We start from the raw sequence: 12261 nt of genomic DNA, 5'->3' as shown, positions 1-12261 counted from the left end.
TGAATAAACAAACAATGCACCTCTGAGGATTGGGTTCATTTTTCTTGTCTCTTGAGTGGCGGATCATGCGACACCTCCCGACCACAGCATTTGGGCGAGATATAGACATGCCTCTGAAAACTAATCTGCAAAGAGTAAAGGGAAACTCATTATCACAGAGCTGCCATACACTTGGCCTGACAGCCCCGGCTGCAAGACTGTTGCTCCATCCACCATCATCCTTGCTGTTCTCACTCAGCCCACAACCCAGCATCATGCCAGAACTCATCCCAGCATGACCCTGGTTAAAAGTCACATTCCTACTCCATGTCCTTTTACAACTGGTTCTGCAGTTTGTGGTGCTGACTATCATGTGCCAGACACTGGGGGCGTCTGCCCCACAGGATATACAGTGTGAATGCTTCAAACGTAGGGCCTTCAGGGGCAGGATGGAGGTGAGAAGAGGAAGATGAGGTTGGAGACACAGAGGAAGAAGCACAGAGTTTGTAACCTCTGCTGGAGCAAGCCTAGGCAGAGCCTAGTTGAGGATGAACAGGTATCTGCCAGAGCATTTTGGGCAGCCAGGATGGCACAGGCAAAGGCATGGAAGTGAGAGCAAGCCTAGTGCCCTCAGGGAGCAACATTAAGCTCCTGGGGACTGGTGACAAGGGTCTGAGATAGGACGTGGCAGGTGATGGGCTGAAAACGGCAAGGCTAAGTCACAGAGGCCTTCTCAGAGCATCCCACAAACGGCTGCCAGTATCTGAAAGGGGCCTAATATACAGTATTTCCAAAATGCTTTTAGCTTTTATACTGTCTGGAAAGTAGTATAAGAATGGAGGGCTTCAGAACATGTGGGAAAAGGCAGAAAAAAACAAATGGAGGGCTGAGAACAAGACTAGAGGCAGCCAGAACAGGGTGGAGGATTCTGTGTTGGTCCAAGGAAAAAGAATGAGGACCAAAATGAAAGCCTGGAGAGCAGGACAGAGCAAAGTTAGTTAAGAGGCAGAACTGGCTGATCCCAGACCACTTAAACATTCCTGGCCTTGCCTGGCACACGGTAAATGGTGCATAGTAAGTGTTAGGTCCTTTATCTTTCAAGAAAGTTGCTCCACACACCACCCATCCCTCTAGTGCCCCCGCCTTAGCATGGGACTAGATGCCTGCGGATGCTCCCTCCCTCCGCAGCTGTTGTGACCATTCAGACCTGTGGTGTCCTGTCAGCCCTGCATACTGTCGTATCGGCCCAGAGTGTCTGCCCAGGAGTGCCTCTGTGGAAGCAGGCTTGCTTCTGTCTGGACCCTATGTCCAGGTTTCCAGTGTCCTGGGCCTGCCTGGCACAGTGCTCTGCATGCAGCAGATGTTCAATATGCACACACTTGATACCCCATCTACATACTAAAACTGGAGTTTTCTTCAAGGCTTATATTGAAGACTCAGGTCTCTGTTAAATTTGCACACAATGGTAACTTGAATGACTTGGGTGTTGCTCTGACAGACACCTTCTGTTAACTGGTACTGCAATTCAGAAAGGCTGCACCAGGTTGTATTCCGATATTAAACTCAGTAATGAGTTCAGACTGGCTCCTGGAGGGAGAAGGTGCTCATCGGTGGCTGGTGGGGTTGAAGCCTCTACGGCCAGAGGACTGAGCAGAATGTTCTTTCAAATGCTACTGATAGATGTTTTTTTACCACTGTAAATGACAAGCCACATCATAAAGATTTACCAGCTTAAAAAGAGCCCCAGGATGTGGATGGGACAGAACTGACCATGCCATAATGGTTGCTGGGGCTGGATAGGTCCTCAAAGGTTTATTATACTACAGTATCTCTTTTGTATATGTGAAAAATACTCCAAAATAAAAATGTAACACAAAGCTTCTGTGAAGACAGTTAGGATTCTGCTCAAGGAAACTTGTTTCACAGTGAAAGGGACCATAATGAAATGAGGGATTTTTACAAAGGACATTGGTTTACTCCTTGAGTACAAAACAGCATGCAGCAAGTCAAAGTAAACTTGCCCGTCACTTGGTTCCCATTTGACATTTTTCCAGGCCGATACAAAAATCTCAGAAACTCATTTTCCTACAGATCCCTTTTAGCACCTACAGGACCTGTAGGAAGCCACACCTAAGAATGTGGGCTGACTAGGGGTGCATCCCATCTGAGGGTCAGTCCTTGGGGAACAGCCAAGCATTGGTTAAAAAACTGGAAGTGAAGGTTGACAGAGGAGAAAGATATCTAAGTTATGACCATTACCTGTTAAAAATGTCATCATCTTCTCCTCCCCAGCCCCAATAATTATTAGGAAATCCATTGATGGTTAGAAACTGTTGTTTACTTAGAGCAGAGACACCTCCAAAATACTGAACATAAGGTAGGCTGGAGGAAAAACATACACACAGAAGGAGCAGTGGTTAGTTAAGTTCTGACATCCCCAAAATAAAACTTGCTGAGAACATAAACACTTTTAAAGTTATTCTTTTTGCTTCTCTAGAGTTTTTATTTTTATTTTTTTTTGAGACGGAGTCTTGCTCTGTTGCCAGGCTGGAGTGCAGGGGCACGATCTAGGCTCACTGCAACTTCCATCTCCCGGGTTCAAGCGATTCTCCTGCCTCAGCCTCCTGAGGAGCTGGGACTACAGGTGCCTGCCACCACGCCCAGCTAATTTTTAGTAGAGACAGAGTTTCACCATGTTGGTCAGGATGGTCTTGATCTCTTAACCTCGTGATCCACCTGCCTCGGCCTCCCAAAGTGCTGGGATTATAGTTGTGAGACATCAAGCTGGGTCTTTTTTTTTTTTTTTTGAAAGGGAGTCTCGCTCTGTAGCCCAGGCTGGAGTACAATGGCGTGATCTCGGCTCACTGCAACTTCCGCCTCCCAGGTTTTCAAGCAATTCTCCTGTCTCAGCCTCCCAACTAGCTGGGACTACAGGTGTGCACCACCACGCCTGGCTAATTTTTGTATTTTTAGTACAGATGGGGTTTCACCATATTGGTCAGGCTGGTCTCGAACTCCTGACCTCAGGTGATCCACCCACCTTAGCCTCCCAAAGTGCTGGGATCACAGGCAAGAGCCACCATGTCCAGCCTCTCTAGAGCTTTTTTGATGGTGGGTGGGGTGGGAGGGAGCAGTTACGAGGGTTTTGTCTGTTTTGCTTTTGTATCAGGGCTCAGATGACCTTAGACACAGATACCAAAAAGTATGATCTTCCTCTTTCCACAACACAGCGCTGTTTTTGTGGTTATGTAGAAAGCCAGTCAGTGACAAGAGAAGGCCTAAGCCCAGTTCTTCTTGAGTGGCTCAGGAATCTGCTTCCTCTGTGCTCTGTTCCTGCACATGAAGTCCTTATCCAGGAGCTCCTGGAATCTGAGATTGTTTTAGAGCCTCTCTGTACCCACCCAGTCATGACCCCCCTTCCACACCCATCCTATCGACCAATCTAGCTTTCATGCTTCCAAAGGCATACTGACTAGAACAGTGACCCTAACAGTTGAGGCAGAGTTTCTGGAAGTTTGCTAAAATAAAACTTCTTTGAAACTTCAGACTTTATCCTGATTTAGCAAAATGTATAATGATGAACTTATGTTTTAACATATTTTCAAGTAGTAGAGCATCTGGGCTCTCATCCTTCCAAAACTTTTTGTATTTTAATATTTCAGTGGTTATGAATTGTGAACTCCTAAGGGATACAAAGTCAGCACTGATGAGAAATGTCAAGAATCAGGACATGCCCCAAAGCCTTCCTGTGGGTTCTCTAAAGGCTGTGGTTTTGTGTGACTCTGAGTGCGGCTCCAAACCACACCCAGCTCTTTCTGGAATCCAAAAAGACCAAACCCATCACATAAATGAAGGAAAACTCTAACTCAGACTTTGAGGGGGAAGTCAGCCAAACCATACATAACATATGAAAATAAAGATGCAATTATTATTTTCAAATATATTCAGGAATTCTGACTGCAAGGATCCTCAAGCAAAGGTCCCCAGGGGGTCTGCTTTAATGAACCTATTCGTAATGAGGTGTCATCACTTAGGTGCCAAGTCATCCACCTTTGGCACACCTCATACTACTGTCCACATTATTAATGTGAGGGTTTGAACCAAAGGTGGCCAGGCCAATAAGATTTTTTGATAATCAGTGCTTTTACAGAAACGGATTCTTAGCTATTTCAGGGGGAAGTACATGCCAAGCTGACATGATTTGGTTTTGCTGTCTCTGCTGCTTTCTCTTCCCTATCTGCCCCAAGCCCAAACCTGCCAGGCTCCTTGTGAAACAAACACGGTGCTGTGGCAAAGAATTAGGGCATCACGGGCCCCTTCCTTGTTCACCACTGTGCTTCAAGGGAGGAATCAAGAGGGGTCAGGGTATAAACCTGTGTGTTTCAAGAGAAGAAGATACACACACGGAGAGGGAGGAAGGGTGAAAGCGGGGATGGAAGGGTATAGAAGGATTTCTGAAGAGTCTAAAAGTAAGGTTACATTCAAATTTTCCTCCCTTTAAGACAAGAAGTTAGGATCTTTGATCTGGGAGAAGGACTTCATACATTCCTATATTCCCATCACAGCTCTCATGCTCCCAGCAAAGGAGGACAGGAAGAAATGATGAGAATAAAATGAGTCTGACAGAAAGCTGTTGCATCTCAGCAGGTGCAGTAGTTCATGCCTGTCATCCCAGCACTTTGGGAGGTCAAAGCAGGAGGATTGCTTGAGCCCCCAGGAGTGCAAGACCAGCCTGGGTAACATAGTGAGACATCTCTAAAAAAATTTTTTTTTTTTTAATCAGCCAGGGGTGCTGGCCCACACCTGTGGTCTCAGCTACTAGGAAAGCTGAAGTGAGAGGATCACTTGAGCCAGGGAGTTTAAGGCTATAGTGAGCCATGATCACGCCACTGCACTCCGGCCTGGGTGACAAGCAAGACTCTGTCTCAAAAAAAAAAATAAAAGGAAAAGAAAAAAAGTTGTATCTAAAATAAAGGGTCTGCTGTCTACATGAGCCAACCACATTGTACTAGTCAGCGTAAACCAGGGGTACCCAACATAGAGGGTACCTGCAGCACAGCTCCTGGATCTTCAAATTCACTTAAAGCAAGGAAGGAAAGGGTTTTGTTATTCAACTGATAGGTTTTTTTTTTTTTTTTTTTTTCTCTGAGACAGAGTCTTGCTCTGTTGCCCAGGTTGGAGTTCAATGGCACGATCTCAACTCACTGCAACCTCTGCCTCCCAGGTTCAAGCAATTCTCCTGCCTCAGCTTCCCAAGTAGCTGGGATTACAGGCACCTGCCACCACACCTGGCTAATTTTTTTTTTTTTTTTTTGAGACGGAGTCTCGCTCTGTCGCCCAGGCTGGAGTGCAGTGGCGCAATCTCGGCTCACTGCAAGCTCCGCCTCCCGGGTTCACGCCATTCTCCTGCCTCAGCCCGCCACCACGCCCGGCTAATTTTTTGTATTTTTAATAGAGACAGGGTTTCACCATGCTGGCCAGGCTGGTCTCGAACTCCTGACCTCAGGTGATCTGCCTGCCTCAGCCTCCCAAAGTGCTGGGATTACAGGTGTGAGCCACTGCGCCTGGCCACTGACAGGTAATTTAAAACACTTTTATGTTAATATAAACACGGAATTAGGAAACAATATACAAGTTTATTTATATATTTATTTTTAAGACAAAACAATGGACTACAAGGCCATTTTCCACCAATGACAATATGCTTTGGATAATACCCTAGTTGGGCATCTGGGCTGGCCTCTTCACTAGGGGCATTTTGGTGGAAAAATTTGGGCTTTGTATTTAAGCAGAAGTTTGTGCCCTGCTGGAAAACAGAATCACGTTCCTTCTTATAGGGCCAAGGGCGGGAGCAGTCGTTCACACCTGTAATCCCAACGCTTTGGAAGGCTGAGGTGGGAAGATCACTTGAGTCCAAGAGTTCAAGCCCAGCTTGGGCAACATAGCCAGACCTCATCTCCACTAAAAATAAAAAATTAGCGGGACATGCTGGCTCATGCCTGTAGTCCCAGCTACTCAGGAGGCTGAGGCTGCAGGATGGATTGAACCCAGGCAGTCAAGGCTGCAGTGAGCCATGATTGTGTCACTGCACTCCAGCCTGGGTGACAGAGCAAGACCCTGTCTCAAAAACAAAACAAAACAGGCCAAGGAACATCTGCTGAGGTATACAAGCTAAATAATTCAGTGGGGAAAAACTATTCCAATTTACTTTCCAAAACTTGTGGGGCAAGAGAAAGAAAAAAGCAAGAAAATACAGTATCATTTGGAGCTTAAAGATGAGAGTCCCTCCCAAATGCTAAAAACTGTTCTTAGGCCAGGCATGGTGCCACATGCCTATAATCCAGCACTTCGAGAGGCCAAGGCAGATGGATTGCTTGAGCTCAGGAGTTCGAGACCAGACTGGGCAATATAGCAAAACCCCATCTCTACAAAATATACAAAAATTAGCTGGGCATGGTGGCAAGTGTTTGTAGTTCCAGCTACTCGGGAGGCTGAGGTGACAGGATGGCTTGAACCCGGGGGGCAGAGGTTGCAGTGAGCCAAGATCATGCCACTGCATTCCAGCCTGGGGTGACAGAGCCAGACCCTGTCTCAAAAAAAAAAAAGAGAGAAAATTTGTTCTTGTCTGGATGTGCAAAGACTACAGGCATTTCTGGTCTCTTCTTTCCATCTCAACTAATACAAAGCACCCATTTCTCAGAGGAGGCATTCTGCTCCAGAGCTTAAAGAGGCACTCCTGGGCTGCCAGGACTGCATTTCCTAGTCAACACGTGAGAGAGAAACATGTTTACCACAGACTCCGACTGAGTATCTCTTACCTGAATCCAAACTTATCCATTGCAACGGAAATGTGCCGTGGCTGTGAAAAACACCTGTACGCATTATGGTCATTCATTGGAATGAGGTCCACATCACTAAACACAAAGCAGGTGTAGTCATAGTCCTTCAAGGCTTCTTGAAAGCCAACATTGAGGAGCTTAGCACGATTGAACATAGTGTCTCCCGCCTGGTGCAGAAACAAAAACAGTGATATCAAATGCCTTAAAGCCTTTGGGCCAAACACTCACAGGGACTGGTGACTTGTCCACTATACATGGTCACTAGGAAACTCTTGGGCCTCACTTTTCTGCCCTCACTCTACAATCAACACAGAGTACCAAAACCTCTGAGTCAGCAACTCCCCTCTAGGAATATATTCTGCAGAAGGACTTGCATGTGTGTGAATGACTATGAACAGCATTGTCACTGTGGAATGTTCATCATAACAAAAGACTGCAAAAAACAGAATCAGTAGGGAACTCGTTCAATAAATCATAGTACATCCATACAATGGAGTGGAACTGTTAAAAAGAGGCAGCTCTAAAAGGAAAGGTGAAAAAGGCATTTAAACACGTACATCATTTATTTATACACACTATAAATAAACTCCAGGAAAGGTATCCAGGAAACTGGTGACATTAGTTGGGTACCTATGGGACTTTTCACTTCTACCTTCCTTATATGGTTGACTGAGGTTTGATGACCACATTGTGTGCCTTCCATCTACCTGTCAAGCACAAACCTAGGCACCTGAGAAATACAGCAAACCCAACTCAACCTCTGCTCTCACAGTGCTCACCATGGAGGGTAGGAAGCCATGCCATACACACCAGGATAGAAGCAAGGTGCGCAGGACAGAAGAAGGACACCTGCTTCAGGGTGCCAACCACGAGGTCCCCAGGCACCAAGTGTGCTGGTGCAAAGGGACTGCATATTTTTATTTTTATTTTTTATTTTTGAGATGGAGTCTTGCTTTGTCACTGAGGCTGGAATATAATGGTATGATCTTGGCTCACTGCAACCTCCGCCTCCAGGATTCAAGCAATTCTCCTGCCTTAGCCTCCCGAGTAGCTGGGATTACAGGCACGTGCCACCATGCCTGGCTTTTTTTTTTTTTTTTTTAATTTTCAGTAGAGATGGGGTTTCACGTTGGCCAGGCTGGTTTCAAATTCCTGATGGCAAGTGATCTGCCTGCCTCAGCCTCCCAAAGTGCTGGGATTACATGTATGTTTTATTTGTTTTCTTTCAGTAAGAATGTAAGCTCAATGAAGGTTAGAATATTTTGTTTTTTCATTCACCCAGTTCCTTGAATACTGCTTCTCACACAATAAGAGCTCAATAAATAGTTGCTGGTTGGCTGAATGAATGAATGAATGAATGGGGTTCAACATACAATGGCAGATGGTAATCCCTTCTGGGAAGCTCAACCAAAGAACCCTGTGAGGGGTCACCACAGGGATCACATTGTGGGGTAGAGTTGGGAATCTGGTCTTATCAATTCCCATGGCCCCAGGTTAGTAAGGACAGACCTAGCACTGACATTACCACGCCTCACTCTCAGCAGTTCACAAAGCCGCCTGCACACATGCTGTCATCCTAACCGGAATCCTCACAACACCAACATGAGGAAACGAACTAAGGCCCAATACTTTGGAATCCTCATTCAATGCTCTTTCCCATCTCTCTTGGGATCAACACAATCAGAGCCCTCTACTTTGGGGAAAAAGTGTGTCATAGGGGCTTGGGACTGGTACACAATCTCAAAAGTGGGATGCTCAAAGTCTTCTCTCCATGCCCTCAAAAGATGACCTGGGCTGGGCGTGGTGGCTCACACCTGTAATCCTAACACTTGGGAGGCCAAGGTGGGCAGATCAATTGAGTCTAGGAGCTCGAGACCAGCCTGAGCAACATGGTGAGACTCTGCCTCTACAAAAAATTACAAAAATTAGCCAGGCATGCTGGTGCACACCCGTAGTCCCTAGTACTCTGGAGGCTGAGGTAGGAGGCTCACCTGATCCCAGGGAGGTTGAGGTTGCAGGGAGCCATGACGGCACCACTGCACTCCAGCCTGGGCAGCAGAGTGAGACCCCCATCTCAAAAACAACAACAACAACAACAACAACAACAACAAAACAAAATAAAACCAAGACCTGGAAACTGGCACTCCAAAAGACTGCCTGTGTGGGTACAGAATGCACAGATGTGCCACAGCCACCCAGCCTCAGGTGGGGAACTCGGGGAAGCAAACCACTTAGAGAAAGAGAGGCACCAGGAAGAGAATCAAGGAAACATTTTACACACAAGAGCTCCTTTTTTAAAGTCCTTGACAAAGTTTTCTAACCCCGCGTGGTGAGTGAAGGAGCCCAAAGGCACACTGTGTTTTTTGGCTGTCCCACAGGCTGAGTTGATTTGGAATTCTTCGTTCAGCTAATTCTGTGTAAGTCACGGGTTCAAAGAAATTCAAAGTTTAGGCTGGGCGTGGTGGCTCACGCCTGTAATCCCAGCACTTAGGGAGGCCGAGGCGGGCAGATCACTTGAGGTCAGGAGTTCGAGACCAGCCTGGCCAACATGGTGAAACACCATCTCTACTAAAAATAAAAAAAATTGCCAGGCACAGTGGCTCACGTATGTAATCCCAGCACTTTGGAAGACCAAGGTGGTGGATCACCTCAGGTCAGGAGTTTAAGACCAGCCTGGCCAACATGGCGAAACCCCGTCTCTACTAAAAATACAAAAATCAGCTGGGCGTGGTGGCGGGTGCCTGGAATCCCAGCTACTCAGGAGGCTGAGGCAGGAGAATCACTTGAAGCCTGGAGGTGGAGGTTGCAGTGAGCCGAGATTGCGCCACTGCACTCCAGCCTGGGCAACAGAGTGAGACACTGTCTCAAAAACAAAAAAAAAGTTCAAAGTTTAAAAATTGCATATGAAAATTATGATGTCGTTGGATTATAATATAGTGTGAATATTCACTGGTGGGGATACCGTACACAAGGCATGGATAAGTGTTTCAAATGGCATTTCATTTAATCATCTTGACAATCTTGTAATCACCCTCACCCCAACCCAGACTTACACTGTCAAACACAATTCAGCCCCATGGAGCACTTTCCAACAAGCAAAGGGAGGTATACCAACAGAGCCTTTCTACGTCTGTGCACTAGACCCCCAGGGCTGCCCAGCCCAGGACAATGCTCCCTTCTCTTGGTACACTCCCCAACAACTGGGGCAGAGGGCTCTTTGAGGCCATGTCTCTACCATAGGACTGGGCCTACTGGCCTTGGCTGTCTGATCTAAGCAGAGGCCTAACTGAGACTGAACTAAGCATTTTTCCTCTCCCAGGAATTGGAACTTTGGAACCATGAATGAGCACCTCTAGAGCCAAGGCCCATAAGCAATGGCACCCTGGAGGAGAAGCCCAAGAAGCAGAGCTGGTTCCAGCCCCTTTCACTGCAGGGGGTGCCACGGCCCTTTCAACGCGGTGAGATGCCCCAGTGTCCGGCCCAGACTTAAAACTGGTCAGGCAGTTTTCCAAAATAACCTGAACTATATATCCCTCCCTTTCTCCCTCATCCCAGCCTGGCCTCATCTGTGGGATGCAGTGAGACGGAAGGGCATGGTGCACTTTAGCAGGTGCTATCACCTATCAGGGCCGTGGGAACACCAGGCCAGCAGAATGGTGGAGGAGAAAAGTGTCCTCCCCCAGAATGACAGAAAAGTCAAGCATTTTCTAGGCTTCTTTGGGTGAAATGCTGTAACACTGGGGCACATACCTTCTTCGATAACAAAGACAGGCCCTGGCAAGCTCACCAAGCCCCACCACTCACAAGAGGTGGGAAGATGCCCAGCTTCACTCCTGCCCTCCTCACTGAGCACACTCATCCGGTGCTTCTGCCACTCCATTTGCTCAAGTAAACATCGATCAAGCACCAAATACACCACGGTGACAGACACATGCATTTTTAATCCCAGGAATGCTGGCTTCTTTACTTATTAGCTATGTGACCTGGGGCACATCACACCTCCATGCCTCAGTTTCCTCTTTTGTGTTATGGGGAGAGCATGTGCATTGTATTGAATGAGACAACATTGTCTACCAACATAAGATTAGGTCCACCCTTTAAAAGCTGGGTTTTCCAGAATTAAGAAGACCGAGCCCGGGGAGGCTGAGGTTGCAGTGAGCCATGACAGCACCACCACACTCCAGCCTGGGTGACAGAGACCCCACCTCAAAAATGGGGCCCCACTGCCTGACAGCAAATGTTGGCTACTATCATTACAGAAAGAGGCTTTCCCATCCATCTTGAACAGTCAGACCATTCCAAATGTCTCTTAGATATGCTACCTGGAGACTCTGCCTTCTGTAGTGTTTGCTTCAAAATTCCTCCCAAATCCTGCTTCTCTGATGAAGGGGAAATTACTAAAAACATTTAAGGCTCAAGGGAATTAGCCTGTGGCTTACATGATTAGAGTTTCTCACAGCAGAAGAGAGTCAGGGGGACCTCTGGAAGCCTGTGAAATGCGTAGGAAGTCACGCTTGGTGAAGAGAAGCCAGCATGCTGGGTGCAGGTGTCCCTTTCAAAGACCCAGCTTTTAAAGGGTGGGCCTAATCTTATGTTGGTAGACAAGAGTTACAGTTATCCCTTCCTTCTAGGTCAACTGCCTGCTTTTAGAGGGAGAAGACAGGCCCCCTAAAGAAAGGCCAGAAAACATACAAAATCCCCAAATGATTGGGCAGAGACTGCTACAGGACGGGGACTGGAGACAGCAGACAGAATCGACCAGACATAGACTCTGGAGGTGGTGCTGAGAGAGAAGGCATCTGTAGGAGCAGAGGAAAGCATGCATGGTGAGAGCGTTTGTAAAGGTGGTAAGGAAAAGAGACCAGTCAAGGAACTACAAGAAATTCCGAATGAGTGAAGCCAGAATGAAACATGAAGGCAGAGATGAGCCAAATCACAGAGGCTGGGGAGAAGGGTTAGGTGCTTGTTAAGATATTTAAGCTTTATCTTTATTTAGGCCACAGGGAGCCTTAAACCATGGTTTGTATGTCAAGGAGGGATTTGTGCCCCAATCCAACTGAAGGCAAGGAGACCAGTTAGGAAGCTGTTGTATGATTCCTATGAGGCAACAACTGTGGGTAAGCAGACAGTGCCTCCCCCAAGGGCTAAAGGCAGGGGCTCCACTTCCACTTCCACGCCTCACCTGCTTCCTGTGTATGTGCACTACACTTGGAGGCAGCCTTTGTAGGGGCGGGGCAAGAGGTTCAGGACAGGTGCTAGAATCTGGTCTAATCCCCAAGAAAATCCTAACTGTGGTTAAGGAAGGCAAGCGTGGCCTTCCCCTGATTGCAACAGGGGACAGATGACCAACTACAGAAAGCCACGGGCCACTCTTGTCCAAGTCCCAACAGTTTCTGGAAGAACTGTTCTGTCCAATCACCCTGGCTTCCTTGGATGTCAGGTC

At 47.1% G+C, this 12261-nt stretch overlaps 1 protein-coding gene across 3 annotated transcripts in view; it reads right to left on the bottom strand.

Annotated features, from left to right (window-relative positions):
* The window catches only part of B4GALT1 (beta-1,4-galactosyltransferase 1), an 87585-nt gene that overhangs the window by 33265 nt on the left and 42059 nt on the right, over window positions 1–12261 (bottom strand). The window contains exons 3-5 of one of the 3 annotated variants that reach the window (XM_032138778.3): window positions 6798–6985; window positions 2239–2361; window positions 21–125 (exon numbers count right to left, since the gene is read on the bottom strand). The exons of the other annotated variants lie outside the window; for them this stretch is intronic. Of the exons in view, the coding sequence (XP_031994669.1) occupies window positions 21–125; window positions 2239–2361; window positions 6798–6985 (416 nt within the window). The remainder of the gene's footprint in view (window positions 1–20; window positions 126–2238; window positions 2362–6797; window positions 6986–12261) is intronic. 3 annotated transcript variants of the gene reach the window in all.

The sequence above is a fragment of the Hylobates moloch genome, unplaced genomic scaffold, assembly GCF_009828535.3.
Source record: "Hylobates moloch isolate HMO894 unplaced genomic scaffold, HMol_V3 SCAFFOLD_19, whole genome shotgun sequence".
Lineage (NCBI taxonomy): Eukaryota > Metazoa > Chordata > Mammalia > Primates > Hylobatidae > Hylobates > Hylobates moloch.
Note: the sequence above shows the minus strand (reverse complement) of the source record. Positions and strands in the feature narration are given on the sequence as shown.